The sequence below is a fragment of the Necator americanus genome, chromosome X (genome assembly GCF_031761385.1).
Source record: "Necator americanus strain Aroian chromosome X, whole genome shotgun sequence".
Lineage (NCBI taxonomy): Eukaryota > Metazoa > Nematoda > Chromadorea > Rhabditida > Ancylostomatidae > Necator > Necator americanus.
Genome location: NC_087376.1, coordinates 29,597,335 through 29,613,963, shown reverse-complemented (window position 1 = coordinate 29,613,963; position 16,629 = coordinate 29,597,335). Strand labels below are relative to the sequence as shown.

General features: G+C 33.8%; 1 protein-coding gene across 2 annotated transcripts in view; it reads left to right on the top strand.

Moving 5' to 3' along the window:
* Positions 1 to 472: 472 nt before the first annotated feature.
* The window catches only part of RB195_025868 (uncharacterized protein), a gene marked incomplete at both ends in the record, with an annotated part of 23,579 nt that continues 7,422 nt past the window's right edge, over positions 473 to 16,629 (top strand). Inside the window, 3 exons of one of the 2 annotated variants that reach the window (XM_064214194.1) lie at positions 473 to 586; positions 10,182 to 10,290; positions 14,871 to 14,989. In XM_064214194.1, the coding sequence (XP_064070075.1) occupies positions 473 to 586; positions 10,182 to 10,290; positions 14,871 to 14,989 (342 nt within the window). Of the gene's footprint in view, positions 587 to 8,494; positions 8,570 to 10,181; positions 10,291 to 14,870; positions 14,990 to 16,629 lie in introns of those variants that run through there. The other variant, XM_064214196.1, reaches the window with a different exon arrangement.

Below are 16,629 nucleotides of genomic sequence, written 5' to 3'. Positions count from 1 at the left end.
TTATTATTATTATTATTACTGGTTTTCAGCATCATATTTCTCTTTTATAGTTGGATTATTTTCAAACCATACCCTCATCGTCTAGTTCTTTCTACTTTAAACATTGAGCAGTAAGCTTAAAAGGATCAAAAAATAGAAAAATATACTATAAACTATAATGAATCGATAAATATTAAAATCATACCTCAAAAGGTGGTTGGGGAAGGGTATTTGTTTCCTTCAAAAAAAAAAAATCGAACCTAAACAAATGTTCCTATGTTCCCATTCATCATCGGAGACAAATGGCGTTTTAACTATGTCTTATGCTGATAGATGAGCGGCCTTGGGGAATAACGATTTCAATTCGACTAAATCCATATAAGCCCTGGAAACGTTTCATAAAATGGTTTTAAAAGCGATCGAACACTTCCAAGCGTTTCTTTTTGATGTAACATTGACTAATCGTTGCAGTTCTTTTTTTTCTGCATATGCTATGATGAGATGCATATTGGCCCCTAATTACTGGATATTCTTCAATTTCCTGATGATGCTTACGAATATGGAACGTCTACGAAGCTACTCACGTGTCACGCAAATGTTCCGATCCGTAAGCAAGTTAGTAATCCTAGATTTTTTAAAAAATGTTACACTACGACCCGACGATGGTTAACGCACTGTTTGACGCTTTCTCGGGAAGAGGAAGACGGAAGAGGAAAAATCTTCGTCTATGCTGTTGAATGCACACTAAATGAGGTCAAACAGTGGAAAAACGTTAGGATATCTCGTTTTGGAGCTATTGATACCAAGGATCCGACTTTGTGCCTATAGAGATTTTTGCATTAGAAATCCTTTCATCTACAATAACTGCTATAAAAACTAATGAGGACTTTAGCGTTCCCTAGATTATGTTGCAAATTTTGCTACGCTTCGTTTTTTGAACCACTCGATTTTTTGATATTAACAGCTTCTCTGGAAAATTCTCCTTTTTTGTGGAAAATCTTTGACGAGAAATCCACATCATAACCTTTGGATGCAATCTTTGATCGGATCTATCTCCTAATTAGGATAATGGATGAGTGATTCATCTGCTTTTCTGGATGCTTCTCATTTTACGAATCAACAGGATCTAATAAAACATTTTTTGTGTTTATGTAAGAGACTTTACCAGATCCTAAGGAGGTGCATTTCTAAGAGTTCCCCTCTGAAACTTTCAATATCCAGTTCATATCCAGCTGGACCACATGTTGTTTATATGACATTCCTATGAAATATCCTTGTTTTTGTTTTTCGATCCTACATAAGACCCATTTCATCGAATAACCTAGCATGCAATTCAGGTTATGGACTCTCATATGTATGTTAGGCAGCTGGATGAAGTCACGTTACTGGAATTTACTAAGAAAATATTTTCCTTCTCACATTATCTAATCGTTTTATTTTTCTCAGATATCAATGAAAATTAGTGCTTATTTTGGTTAACAAAAGAAAATGTTACATCAATAAAACAAGAAAATATGCAAATAACATTTTTGTTTCCTGGATCAAATTGCAGATAAAGGGTTCGTTAACAGACTCAACGATTCCTACATGAGTTTATTTTTTCTTTGCAGCAACTCCATAACGACTCATTATTTAACACAACTGTGTCATTCGCTTATGGGATTATTTATCCAAAATCTCCTTGATTTTCTTTTTTTTTCGCTGTGAACATCAGCAGCAGCAATAAACTATTTTCAAAAAATTGAATAACTCTGATATATATATATATATATATATATATATATATAATTTTCAAGTTTTTAAAAATAGTTTGTTAAAGAAGTATTTCACACTATTAAGTTACTTGAATTAATTTATTACTATTTATTTATTATTATTATTTTATTATTATTTATTATTACTATTTATTATTATTTATTTTTTATTTTATTTATTTTGAATTTGAAGATTTCTAATTTCAAATACACATTCAATGTATGCGATTCGTTATGCTATAAGCTTGTGTGAATCCATGAAGTGACAAGGATTTTTAAGAATGCAAGGAACACATTGTTGCCTGCTATTTACGTAGGTACTGGGCTCCTTTTCATAGAAATTATTAACTGAATCCGAGAATATATGTTGTTCTTAATGTGGACTTTTTTAAAAGATTTACGGAAGGTTGCATATGTAGGCAAAAATTAAAGGGTAAGTAAATAGATAAATAGATAACATCATTACTAAATGTGATAAAATATATAACATAACATAATATAATATAATAGTCAATAAATAGATAACATCATGAATAGATAAATTAATTATTCTTAAGCACGCAAAATGAAGTATAGCTACTGAAAAATATTTGTTCTTAGTGAAAAAAAGTGAAAAAAATCTGATTTGCTGCAAAAATAGTGAAGAAACTCGTAAGCAAATCTTGTTGAAAAAAATCACCTGCAATCCTCAAAACAATACCTCACATAATCCTTCTGTAAAACGATATACCTAAACAGCAAATTCCACGTAAATGAAAAAGAAAAGATTAAAGAAAGTTTAAATTTTGAAAATGGATTGTTTATGCTGTTTACCGTAATGGCCAGAGACCAGAATGATTTGAAATACTGTATAATAATTTAGATTAACTCAGTTATTTTGTTTAAAATTCCTTATTCCTCCTTAAATTTTGTTTTTTCGGAAGGTGACGAAGTGCTAACGGCAATGGAACTGTTTGATCCTAGCAATGTCCTCACGATCACTGTCTCTTAGTATGAGCAGTTTTTCATGTTTATAGAGTATAAAAAAGTTTTATTATTTGTTTTATTATTTCTTATCTAATAACTAATAACTAATTTATCTATAAACTTATTATCTTTGTTGTGGATGCGAGTTATCCAAGAAGAAGTCAGTTAAAAAAAGTTATAAACGGAGTATATCTACCCTTACAGGCTTTACATGGTTTCGAAGGAAATAATTATATGATTATAGAGGAGATGATTAGGAAATTGCTTTTTTTCCATAGCAGCTTCACACTCATTTCATCGACTCCGAATCAAATTTGCGAATATTTCAAATAATCATTCAAATATAATTATACGCTGTTATCAAAAACATTCAAAGACTTATGATTACTTCATCGTTCCTGTTGGTTTCAGGATTCTCTATGAATCCTAATTGTAGCATTCTTTGCATCAACGCGACATAACGAATCAAGTTTCTTTTCAAAATCAGTATTCATCCTGAATTATATAACAGCAATAATTGCGGGAAATTCAAATTAACCCTATTCTTGAACACATTTTTCTGCTTCAACTGAGACATAAAAGCAAAGCGCCGCTAATAACACATGTTTCCTTGCATTTCAACACAATTGCCTCATTTTTTCACTCATTTTTTACGAACACTCTTCTTGGAAGTCGAACGAAAACAGGCCCAACTACTTCATTCGACTTTACTTTACTTTATTTTGGAAGTAGCTTTAAAATAGACTTCTATGCTCTATTAAAATTGTTATATATAAGTTAAGTAAGGGCAGTATGGATCTCACGTCCATATTCTTATTTATTTTATTTTTTCTGTGTTTAGAGAAAAGCTGGTTTGATTCAGTGAAATTTTAGTAGCTCAATGACTTTAAATTCAGATGTTAATGTCTAATTTTAACACCTAGTTTTTAATTTTAATTAGCAGCTAATTTTGTTAATTAAATAGTGTATTTAATTTATGTGTGGATGTGTGGACTAAAAATGATCTTTTTGGTTATTTAATCATCTTTGGGATTGCGCAAAGAATGACGACGTATCCTATTTCTTACAAGTAACCCTCTTCAATTCGGTGAAATTGGTAGTCATTAGTTTGTCCGACGGATGCTATTTAAGCCGGACTTCGGTCTTGGAATTGTATCGTTTCGGGCAACTTTGTTATTGTCGAACGAATCATGGAAACGATTAAATTTTTTGTTTTTACGAATCCCGAACGTTGCACTAAAAACACATCACCGACGTACTAGTCGTTTAGTAATGCATTAATTTTCTCACTTCGTCCTCATCATTAAGAATATCTATGGATATTCGCCGTGGATTCACAAATATCTAGACGCCGATTTAATGTACACAACGATTTATCCATAAATATCTATCCATAAAGATATGATTTCTCTAATCTAACCTCACATCTCAGTTTTCTTCACTATTTTTCGCCCAATAAATCCCCCTGAGAGAAGCAGGTGAGCTGAAAATGACGGTAATTATGCTGAGTCTATGGTGAACGTCAAGATTTGATGGAATCTCGTATCCTGGACGGGGGGTGACGGCCGACGTACTTGCTGTCAACCATTCTGGATGGGCTCGTATCAATGCCAAATATGCATGTCAGTGTTCTCTAGGGGAAATGATGCCAACCTCACACACGTTACACCTCAACGACATTATCTTCTGGGAAGAATAACAAAAAAGCAGTGAGTGAATCGAATCCCCCTTGAAAATGGTGAAAAATCCCATAAGCTCAACGCTTATTCATTTCCTAATTTGATCCTATTCGGAAGAAAATGGTCGAGTGAATAAATGAAGTAGAAAAAAGGATTCAGGATGTTGGTGCACTTTCATGCCGTCGACGATTTTTATCGTTGGCACAGCTGTGATTGCTTTTTTGTTCTATTTTATACTCAGCAAGTCCCTGACCATCCATCACATTTGACAGTTGTTCCGATGATGAGACAACTTCCAGTGGAATGGCACTCGTCCACATTAACTTCTTATTCCGTTTTTTTTTTTATCCCGCAAAGCTGGTTCTTTCTGTTGCTTCCTTTTTTTGTATTAAAGAAGGGAATAATTTTTTTTCTTACGATTAAAATTGTAAGTGAGTTAGCACTTTTGGTTCAGGATAGCTTTTTCGGAGTAGCACAAAGTTTTCATAAAAAAGAGCCTATTTTTGTGATAAAATGGTACATAGATGTAAAGTAAAAAATATTTTTGTCATTGTTACGACAATATTCATTATTTTACATCTATGTACCAATATTCCTGACTGTTGTTTGGGAAATCGTTAAAAAAACTAATTAGTTTTAAAAATGGACGACAGTTTCACTTTATTTCACTTTTTGTTTTGTTTTCTGCTTTCATTTTACACTCGAAATTGTTCGTTGACCTCAGTGCTATGCACTTTTATCTCCTCTGTGGTTGCTTTTGTGAGACACTCTCCGGAAGATTAGCTTCCGACTACTTCTCCAAATTTTTCATTAGTTTGAAGAAAGTTAACTGTAAGTTTAGTATTTGACGGAGTAGATTTTTAAAGTATATTTTAGTAACTAGTAGGTAAAAACATCGAACCTTTTCCATTTCTCACATTATCAACTGAGAAAAGAACGTTTCAAGTCCTTGATCGAGCACATATGTAGATTCAGTCTATGTATTACACTATTTAAAAAATTCTTGGATCTTTCCCACGTAAAAGAATCCCGAATTTCCGCTGTTCTCAGTTTTTTTTTATCGACTTTAATCTTTGTCGGTCGGATTGCATTTTGACGAAGACGCATATCTGACAAGTTCTAGGAATTCTTTAGAAAAACACCAAAAATGCACGCAATGTCATATATGACATCATTACATCCTCAAAAGACAATAATTGATTACGAAAAAGTAGGAAGAACCAGAGCAAGCAGATTTCACAGGTGAAAAATCATCACAGGTATAAATCTGGAATATTATGCATCCGGACTGTACTCCACACCCTAAATATGAAACTAAGAAAAACATAAATATTTGCCTCTAAAATTGCTTTTCTAGAATTTTAAATTCCAAATTTGTTTATTGGAATCATTTATTATTATTATTATTTATTTATTTAAATTTAATTTTCCAGAAATAAAAGCATTTTTTTACACCAGTGTGACTTGAAAGCATAGACTTCACCGAAAAAAAATACGGGCTAGAAAATAAGCGTGCTCATTCCAAAAAAAAACTAATGAATAAAATTTAGAAGGAAATTTAAAAATTTAATGACGAAAATATCCGAGGATAATTTGTGATAATGTTGTTTGTGGAGAATGAATCTTTGCAGAAAATTTTATAAGATTGAAATTTTGTTCAAAAAACAAAATGTAGATGTATGGTCAAAAGAAATGTTTTGTTTTTGTAAGTATACAGTAAGCGGTTAGTGCAATAAACAACTGTCTAGACAGGTGTTGGTTATTTGAAATCGTCGTCAGTCCTTTGTTCTAAGCTCTGCTTCAATAGCAAATATAAGAAATAAATAAAATAGGGGAATTTATGTGAGGTTCAAAAAAGGTGATAAATTAAAATAGAATAAATCTACAAAACGTTGGCAATGGTCAAAAAATCTCTATTCATAAGGATTTTCAATTTGTTTTAAAGAAAATTTCAGGAAAAAAAACAGCATGTTTTTCCCTTGGATGAACAACTACGTCTATATCTTTTAATCATTCATCTTCGCCGCTCATTCTCCTCACATCCATCATGTCGTGATGCTGTCATTTCATCGCTTTATCTTCACTTTACACATCCCGTGTTTTTTTCTTATGTTGCTTATTTTATCCACTGTACTCGCAGTTTTCTTTACACTTTTTCTAATAAGCAATTTATCGATTATTTTCAAGTAATAAAAGTTGTTAGTTTAGGGGTTTATACTTGAAATTAAACTTAAAAAAAATTTGCGGATGGACAAGGATTAATGTTAGTACTTTTTGCTTTTATATAAAATTGATATAGCATAAAACTAAAGAAAACTAAAACTTGCCCATGTTCGACTTTGACTTTGAATCTCGTGATGTTGAAACGTTGATTTTATAATTGAAATTGAAATTGAAACGTAATTTATAATTGATTTTCTTGAGCTGTACAGAGCTTGTAAAGACGATCAATACCAATCTTGGCTACAGCTCCAGAAAATCAATTGAAAGACGTTTATTCCTCTTCGCAAGAGTTATATATAAGGGCTAAAAAATGTGAATGTAGCATATGTTTTCTTTTTCTACGGTGTAATATTCTAAGGATAGTCTACACTTTTTCCTAGGATTCTTGACAATCTATTCCGCTCTTAGGTGAATTATCTTTCCCATATAATTGATGTAGTCCGTCTTTCATAATTGCCTCGTCAATTCCACAAAAGCATTGCCTACCGCGACGATTGCTATTTATTTGTCTTAGGTTCCGTTCGGTGCCAACCGCAACGGATGAAAGTAATCCAATTGTCATATAGTGGAACGAAATTCGTTGTTGAAATGAATGTCGAACAAGGCCGGAGCTCCTCCTCAGAATCTCAATTCTACCTCATCGTTAACGCATATTTTGACTCATTTAAACTAGTGCGAATATAAAATATAAGGTCAACGAGTAAGTAGAAATAAATCAACTTTATCTCTTTGTCCACTATTTTTTATCCATAAAACATTTTTTATTTTTTATTCTTACTATTATTTTACTATTTTTATCACATTTTTTATTCATAAAATCGAAGATATTCATATCAAATTACGTAAAATTTGTTTAAATATTCAGCATGACTGAAATTCGAAACAGATGAAAACTTATTCGAAAATATATAGCAAACCTACTATATACGATAAAAATTCTCTTTTAAATGGATTTATTCAACTTTTCCCTCCAGAAAGACGTTAATCAACTCATTTCTTGCAGAAACGATGCAGAAACGCTGTAAAAACCTTCTAAATTATTCATCATCAAGGCTAACTTGACTTTGAGAAAAAACATTCATTTAACTGTTTTACGATAGAAATTTCCGAATATCTTTGTTGAATTTCCTTTTCGAACCACATCTATTATCGTAATTATACCTTTATCCTCAATTATAGGAGTTTTTAAGAAAATAATAATCCTTTGAAATAAATTTAAATGTCAACGGTAGCTGTAGTGATACGATTAATTTAAGTCTAAACGGCAAGGGATGAGGAAATGCATATAGTTTTACGTGTATTATTGTTTTTATATATTAGACGGTAGGCTTCATTCAATTTCTGGGAATCCCCTAATTGTTTGTCCGTCGGGGCGAGGAACATTTTAGTCTTCAGTATCACTATTTTTTAAATTAAAATCTTACTAAGGATTTATTGTTCATTCATGTTTTCACCAATTTTTTTTCCATCAAAGCTGATCGTTTAAATCCTCTTCGCTTATTTTTTTCATCTCCACCAATCCTCTTGGAAATACAGTACAGTACGCATCCAGGATAAGAAGTCATCATAGAAAACCAGTACCCGTTAGGCTGCTTCTTTTTCTCAATTTCTTCAATCAGAAATCCATGAAATAGTGAGAAATCCATGCCATGTAGTGTGAATAAATACAAATAGAAATCGAGGAGCACAAAACAGGAATTGGGATAGGATTCGTTGAAATCCATGTAAACATGGAAACAAACACCGCCTACTTCTGTGAACATTTGTTCTGGAACCCAACAGGTGCAGAAAATTCATCAAAATAAAATTTGAGAAAAAAAACTCTTCTGACCTAAATGAACAATCATCCAGTATTTAATGGATGGATGTGCTATGTAAAAGGTGGGCGTGGCGATGTTATTAGAGCGATTCACGACGTTCCGTGTATATGTTACGCGTTCGTCATTTTCTCTTCAGGACCCAACGACGGTTAGCCTGGTTTCACCTGTAATTATGTATATCAGCATCTATTACATATGCCCAAACTTCTCATTTGCAAATTCGTCAATTACATGTGCTTTAAACATTTTTTATTTATTTAGTTTATTTAGTGAGTAGCGGAGCATTTTTTTAAGGATATATTTAGGGATTTCTAGATATTCTGATGAATAAGGGGCGTCAAGAAGTTTTCTTGGATTCAATCCATACGCATAGTTCTGTTTTAGCGTAATCTGTTAGCATTCGACGTGCTTCTAGCATAAATTCATTTTTTTTTTTTGCTGCAGCAAAAAACCTTTACAGAGGACAAATTCGACAAACCCCCTTATTCAAAAGCGGCATGTTTTGATTGATTGGATGCACTTCCCGTGGAGTTTTATCCTTGAAGTTTCACTAATTTAAACCTCTGCCCTCATCTCTCCTTTTAGGTTTTTAATAACAAATTTTCTATTCTATTTTTCAACCAAACCCAGCTCTTCATCATCCTAAACCGTAGTTGAGTAAACTTGCCCGGGCACTGTTATTTCATTAGAGCAATTTTTTTTTAATAACGAGTGTTATGAGAGGAGTAAACTCATCCATAAGCAATAATTACGGAGGCTATTCTGACTAAGAAAACAACTGAAACGCTTCGAACAACAATTTAAAATAACTTTACTTCTAATATTGGCCGAAAATGTGGTTACTTTAAAAGAAAAATGATTAAATGTGTATGTAGCCAAAGGGAAAAAAAATACGGTTGATGTTTTTGGTTCAACAGTTGTTGACCTTTTTCAAATAAAATATTGGATTTGTTTGACCCAATCCTTATATTTTCCAGTAAAAAAGTGTCAGTGATCTCTTGCGTTTTTTCTCTTAAAGAAAACCGATTGTTCACAGCGAGTTAACGCATATTGACTCGTGTTCTCTCATATTCATAGTCGTTGTTTAAAAATTCTTTTTGTAAAGTTGTTTACCTGATTAATCCTTTATTTGTTCCATTGCTTCAGGCATATCGTTGAAAAATCGTAAATAGTAAAAAAGAGATTAAATCTAATTCTAAATATAATAAATCTAATAATTAAATAAAATTAATTCGTAGATAGTAAAAAGAGATTCAGATAAACAGTTCCTATTCTTCGCTTTATAGAGATGTCCTTGATATTCTTTGATATTTATCCATCTTCACCTCCTCGCGTTTTTTTTTCGATTTTCTACCCAACGGAACCTTCCAAGTTCAGAAAAATTTTGGGCATTTTTTTAGTTTGTTTATTTATTTATCACACAATAGACCTATATGATTCGTTCACTTCACATTCACTAGTACCTACCGCACCAACATCTCTAGTACACAGGTCATTAATCGCCCACATGATCAGACATATGTCTATACTTTCCGGAATGTTTTCGCCGCGTCGATATTCGTACGCTCGCTTTCATTTCTCGATCTCACTACCACCAATAGTGCATATAATTTAGCGTACTTTTAGTGCTTTTCACATTCCATTCTTTCTATTTTATTATTTTATATTATATGTATTTAGAACAGCATTGTTCTCCCTGTAGTTCAATTATTTTCGCAATTTTCTCCGTATATTTTCTGGATTATCTCGTTATTTTTCAGGACACAACATGTGAATGTGATGTTCCACCAAGAATGACCACATCAACCGGTTTAGCAACTATTGGCGCTGATCAGCTGCTCAATGGTGTTGCTTCACGTCTTATATTTGGTAAGAATCCATAGAATTTCTTGAGATGTCTGTGTTTTTTTTTTCTGGAATACACCAGTTTACCTACAACACCAACTACTCTGTTGACGTTGTATATAAGCAATGAGTTTTTTTTAAGCGACTAAGCAATTGTTTAAAGTGAAATGATGCTGTCATGTAAACAGAATGTTCAAGGGATTTGTGTTATCGCTTAGTGAACAACCTCATTTATAAAAAAAAAACTTCCATGGATTTGTTTGCTTTGTTCATTGTCTGGAAAAACAATGTGTCCCCCTGAAATGCAAAATAAGAGTCTAGGGGGTTTGGTGAAAAACTTAAAATCTTCAATGACATACTTATGATTAAAGTTACTCCATATACCAGATTTTTGCAACTTTTTACTTTACTTTTTATCTCCTATGCATAGTTTATTTTGTGCACGAACTTATTCAAGTTCTGGACTGGACTGAAGTGGTGCAGTGAAAAATCACTGTGCAATTTTTCCTGCAAAAGCATAAATTCAAAGAAAAAGAAAGCACTTTTTGCTTCCGAGTGCATATCTCCTCAAATAGAATGCACTTGATTATGCAATCTTTCTTTATGGAAGAGTAAAAACTTCGAAATCAATTCTCTTTTCGTCTCTCCTTATCTTAAAAATCAGAAAAAAATCTTCTGATAATGTTTTGCTATAGTGTGCCTACGAGGTTTTTAGATGGAACCTTTATTTGCCTGACGTTTCGGCTTTTTCGCCGTCTTCAGAGGCCTAAATAGAGGATGACTGGAACAATGCTACGTTTATCCCGTCAAGTGCCACACCACCCTGGGTCAGTGTTTCGATAATCGTTCAGGGTAGTGAAAACAGAAACCTATCTACATTGAAAATGGTCTTACGTTTTGCTCCACCGGATGTGGTGCGGCTGGTTGCACGCACTTGTCACTCAGTGTACCAGCGAATGAGTGTTACTGCGTGTAGATCACCAGCGACGACATAGATTATTTGATCTACACACAGAATATCAGGCGGTTATAGGTCACAGAGCGGTACAAGTGGCAAGAACTCATTCGTTATGGACAAGCATTCATTCTTATTATTCATTGAAGGGTTTCTTTTAAGAATAAAAAACGCCTCCAACGTCTTCCTTGCCGATATTTCTGTTTCGTGAGCCAGTATAACGCATTTCACATCGTAATCGTTTCCGTTGTGGGCCTCATGTCTGTGCCTTCCTAGTGGTGTTATCAAGCTTTTTCGTCGTTTTCCGGCCATGTGTTCATTAATCCTCACTCCAAGATTCCTACCGGTCTCCCCAACGTAAGTTGCATTGCATATCAAGCACTCAATCTCATATATTACCCCTATTTTTGCGCAGTCGCCTGTTTTTCCGTAAGGACAAATAACACATCTTTCACAGATGCAGTATCTATCATATAGTCTGTTTCTAACAAGCTGGCTTTTGATGTTTGCATTTGGGATATTTACCAAGATCACGTCATTTTGTAATTGTGCTTGGATAATGCTGCGCTGAACAGCGGCACTGACATTGTCAGAGATAAAAGGAAGACAATGGTGAAAAAGACTCACACGAGAAACCCCAAAAGAAGGATGGCTTCCGTACCTCAACACACAAATAAGTACTTCAAACGGCATTATTAGAGTAAAATGGTATCGCAAAGAAAGTTGCAAGAACATCATATTGCACGCCAAATCTGCACATCCGACTGCAGTAAAACGCGCAGTGATTCGTAATATGTTCAAAACCGCTAGTGAAGTATGCACTGGCAACCAAGAACGACACGAATCACGAAGACTAGCCTTGAAAATCGCATGTGCCAATGGCCATACAGTACGTCCGCATTACCGAAGAACCCGCACTGTAAATAGCAATATTCCGCGCGAAAACAAAATTTCTCTTTGTCTTCCTTTTATCTCTGACAATGTCAGTGCCGCTGTTCAGCGCAGCATTATCCAAGCACAATTACAAAATGACGTGATCTTGGTAAATATCCCAAATGCAAACATCAAAAGCCAGCTTGTTAGAAACAGACTATATGATAGATACTGCATCTGTGAAAGATGTGTTATTTGTCCTTACGGAAAAACAGGCGACTGCGCAAAAATAGGGGTAATATATGAGATTGAGTGCTTGATATGCAATGCAACTTACGTTGGGGAGACCGGTAGGAATCTTGGAGTGAGGATTAATGAACACATGGCCGGAAAACGACGAAAAAGCTTGATAACACCACTAGGAAGGCACAGACATGAGGCCCACAACGGAAACGATTACGATGTGAAATGCGTTATACTGGCTCACGAAACAGAAATATCGGCAAGGAAGACGTTGGAGGCGTTTTTTATTCTTAAAAGAAACCCTTCAATGAATAATAAGAATGAATGCTTGTCCATAACGAATGAGTTCTTGCCACTTGTACCGCTCTGTGACCTATAACCGCCTGATATTCTGTGTGTAGATCAAATAATCTATGTCGTCGCTGGTGATCTACACGCAGTAACACTCATTCGCTGGTACACTGAGTGACAAGTGCGTGCAACCAGCCGCACCACATCCGGTGGAGCAAAACGTAAGACCATTTTCAATGTAGATAGGTTTCTGTTTTCACTACCCTGAACGATTATCGAAACACTGACCCAGGGTGGTGTGGCACTTGACGGGATAAACGTAGCATTGTTCCAGTCATCCTCTATTTAGGCCTCTGAAGACGGCGAAAAAGCCGAAACGTCAGGCAAATAAAGGTTCCATCTAAAAACCTCGTAGGCACACTATAGCAAAACACAGACAGAATATGCCGAGGTTTCAAGACAAAAGAACATTCGAACTCTTCTGATAATAATAATAACTATCTATTCAAAATCAGAAAATTAGAATTACAAATTCTTTGCTTTTCAAGCTATTATTAGTTTACTGTACGAAAAATTGTATTTATTAAACACATTTTTATAAAAAAAACACCATTGCTACGTCCTACGCCTTCGTCTAAATCTGTAGATGAGATGAAAAGAAGTGCATGAGGATGGGTGTGATTCAATTTAATGTTTTCGTCTGCCTTAGAAAAAAAAAACGAGAATCAACATGTATGGAACATTCAATTATTTACTTGAGGTTTTGTAGTTTTCTGGAACTATGGTTTCTAATGCGGACGTGGGCCGGCTTTAGGGATTTGAAGATGATCTCCGTGGAATGGCTTGTTAATAGGCTTAAAAGTTCATAGGCAGCGATATGGACTTAGCTATCCGGAAGGGAATTTCTCGCAGAGTTGTTGAAACATAGGGATGTAATATGAAACATATTTATTAAGGAATAGAAATGAAGTTTATTCTGGGTTTCGGGGTGTTTTCCTTATTGTTCCTGTTCCATGTCGTGTCGCATATTGTACAGCAACGGAGTGTGTGCTTTTAAGAAATGTTGATTCTCATTACAACAAATAAAGCTTTATTTTCGGTGGAGATCCTGTCGGACATCTGGGAAATTCACTTCAAATAAGGTTTTTGCAATGCAATAGCCGTGCTCATAAATTGAATTTTCTCTGGAACGCTTCTGACGGAAAAAAAAACGATGGGCTGCAACTATTGGAGGATGGAGGCAAGAAGTGAAATGTATGGATAGGTTAATGAATAAAAGAGATGAATGGACGGTTATGTGAGATGATTAATAGCATTTAAAAAAAGGACGTTTGCATTTAGATGAGCTTTTCTGAATTTTTATAACTGTAATAGCTGACGTGGGTGGAGGTTCTCTGCTCTCCTCGTTTTGTTTTTTAAAGAAAGTTTGTAGGAATAAGATGAAGGTTAAAGGTAGATCGATGGTTAAGGTAATGAAAGAAAAAAATACGTTTTTTTAGGTCCTTTAAAATAAAATGAAATTCGGAACCAATTCAAAACAAATAAAAAAATAAGGTAAAATTTCATTACCCTACCAAGCCTTCTCCAATTCTGCCGAAGTGAACATTTCTCGAGAATATTTGGAATAATATTCTAGTAAAATAAGGATCAAGTATGAAATTTTGCAATAAATTTTAGATTAACGAACCCCTTACAATAATTTTTATCGTCTATGCTTGTTCTTATTTTAATTCTGTAGTTTCTACAGTATGTCTTCAGGAGGTCTCGATATTTGAGGGTGTCACTGACTTCCGATGAACGATTTATTTAATTTAAATTTTTGTCTTTCCTCTTAATTCTCTTAATTAATGAAATAGGTATGGATTGCAAGTCTTGCAAATTCCTGAGTTAAATTTCAATAACCAAAAGAAAAGAAATCCCGGAACTAGTTCTTAAAGTCGTCGGGGTCTCTGAGCTCTTAGACCGTATAAGACAGCAGTGGTTCTTCATATCACTCACAACATGGATTGCAATTTCAGGGACAGTATCCAGTAAGTTTTAAATCCAATTGGGTCCAGGAGAAAAGCGATGAATTCTAGACTCTACTGACGTCTTATAAGAAATTTATGAAATGTGATTCTATTGAAATTCCACTCAAAAAATCCTTGAATTTGAAAAACGCCTACTGATGTGGGAGAAGGGATTATTTGTTGTGAATTACTTTCACAGATTTTTATTCCTCATGATCTTGATAGAATTTCAGAAGGACCACCATGTGATTCGTGGCCATGTTGGAATGAAGGTGAATGTGTGGCAAATGGTACTCGAGGATATTCTTGCCGATGTTTACCTCAATTCGTCGGTCGACACTGCCAATTTCGGGTATATTTCACCATCAATATATCATTATATCGTGTTGTTATCCAGATATCAGACGGCAATATGAGTCAAGTTACTGAGAAAAGTTGACGAGAGGAGTTGAAGCTTTCTAAATCTTCCCAGAGATATGGGATCTTAACCTTAAAATCCACCTTTTTACTTCCTTCTACGTACGTTACGATTGTTTTCAGTGTCTTCCGTTGATTAGTTCTGAACGGGCGTTGCTGACGGTTGATGAGAGGCTGAACAACTTGAGTGTTCAAGATAGCTTGAACATAATAATTGTCTCCGAAAAACGGAGAAAATTGGGTGACAAAAAAAAGTGGCTTCTATTAAAAACATCAGAACACAAAGAGATGGCCGTCCAGTGTCATCCATTCACAACAACAACAAAAAAAAACACGTAAACCTTTTTTCAGCACAGTTTCGGGGGATTTTTCAGCGTTTTTAAGGAAAAATGTGTCTTGAATGATAAAGTAAGTTAACGAAAAAGTTAGAAGAAATGAAAAAGCACTTTCTCATCCAACAAGGGCTGTAAACAATTAAAATCTTTTTTTAAACATTTGAAGAGTTCTTGAAATAAGGATAACTAGAAATTGCAACTTTAACATTACCAGGACATATTTTACGTTATTCCTTTTTGTTTTTTTCCTATCCACGGATCATCCCCATTCTTTGGAGAATTCTTCTCGTTTAAAAATACAAAAAACCTTAACAGTTTGCTTTATTAGGATAAATTAAGATGTTACTATCCATAAATTTGTTAGCATATTAGTTAATATTAATGATGTCGCTCCTTCAATTTCACATAATTTATGTAAAAATATGCCATAAAATGAAAACAAATAAATGAGAATAAAAAGAGCATAAGATTTCTACATTAAGACATTTCCAGTATCCCCTTCCTTCTAGTTTTTTCCTCGTGATCTATTCATCCGGAAATTAGGATTTCTCCAAAGGAAATCAGCATATTTTTTTGTTCTGGTTTCTATTCGGAGAAATCAGCGTGGTGATATTACATTCGCAGATTTCTTAAACAGAAATAGAACAGATGTGTTCGAAACGTTCTTTGATACGTATACGTGATGGTTTGTGGATTTTTGTTGATGGATTCTACAATAATGAGAAGAACAACACCAACTGTTATATTTTTTGATTAGCTTAGAGAAGTAATTAGTAGGAGAGTGACTAATTTCAAAAGAAATTCTGATTGATTTATTCCGTTATCCAAAAAAAAAATCCCAACTGTTCCTAACATTGATATATTTTCACTTGATCGACCAGATAAAATTATAGTGTAATGTTTTACTCAGGGATGCAAAAGATCTCGAAATTCTTCTGTAATAAATTTTATATTTATTTTACAAGTAGCCATACAAAAAGGAAAATTGCAAATGTCCTAAAGTTCGTAGCTCTCAAAGCAACATTTTGGCTTATTTGTTTAGTTTCAATAAAATAATATGACTAAAGAATTTAGTAATTTCCATCAATGTTTACTTACAGTGCTATTCATTATTTATATTGTACAACTAATATTAATTGATTCTATTGATTAATATTAATTATTTCTTTTTTAATTATTTGTTCATATAAGTTTGAGCTACATGTATTTTCTGTAACTCACTCACGTTTGTTCAATAATT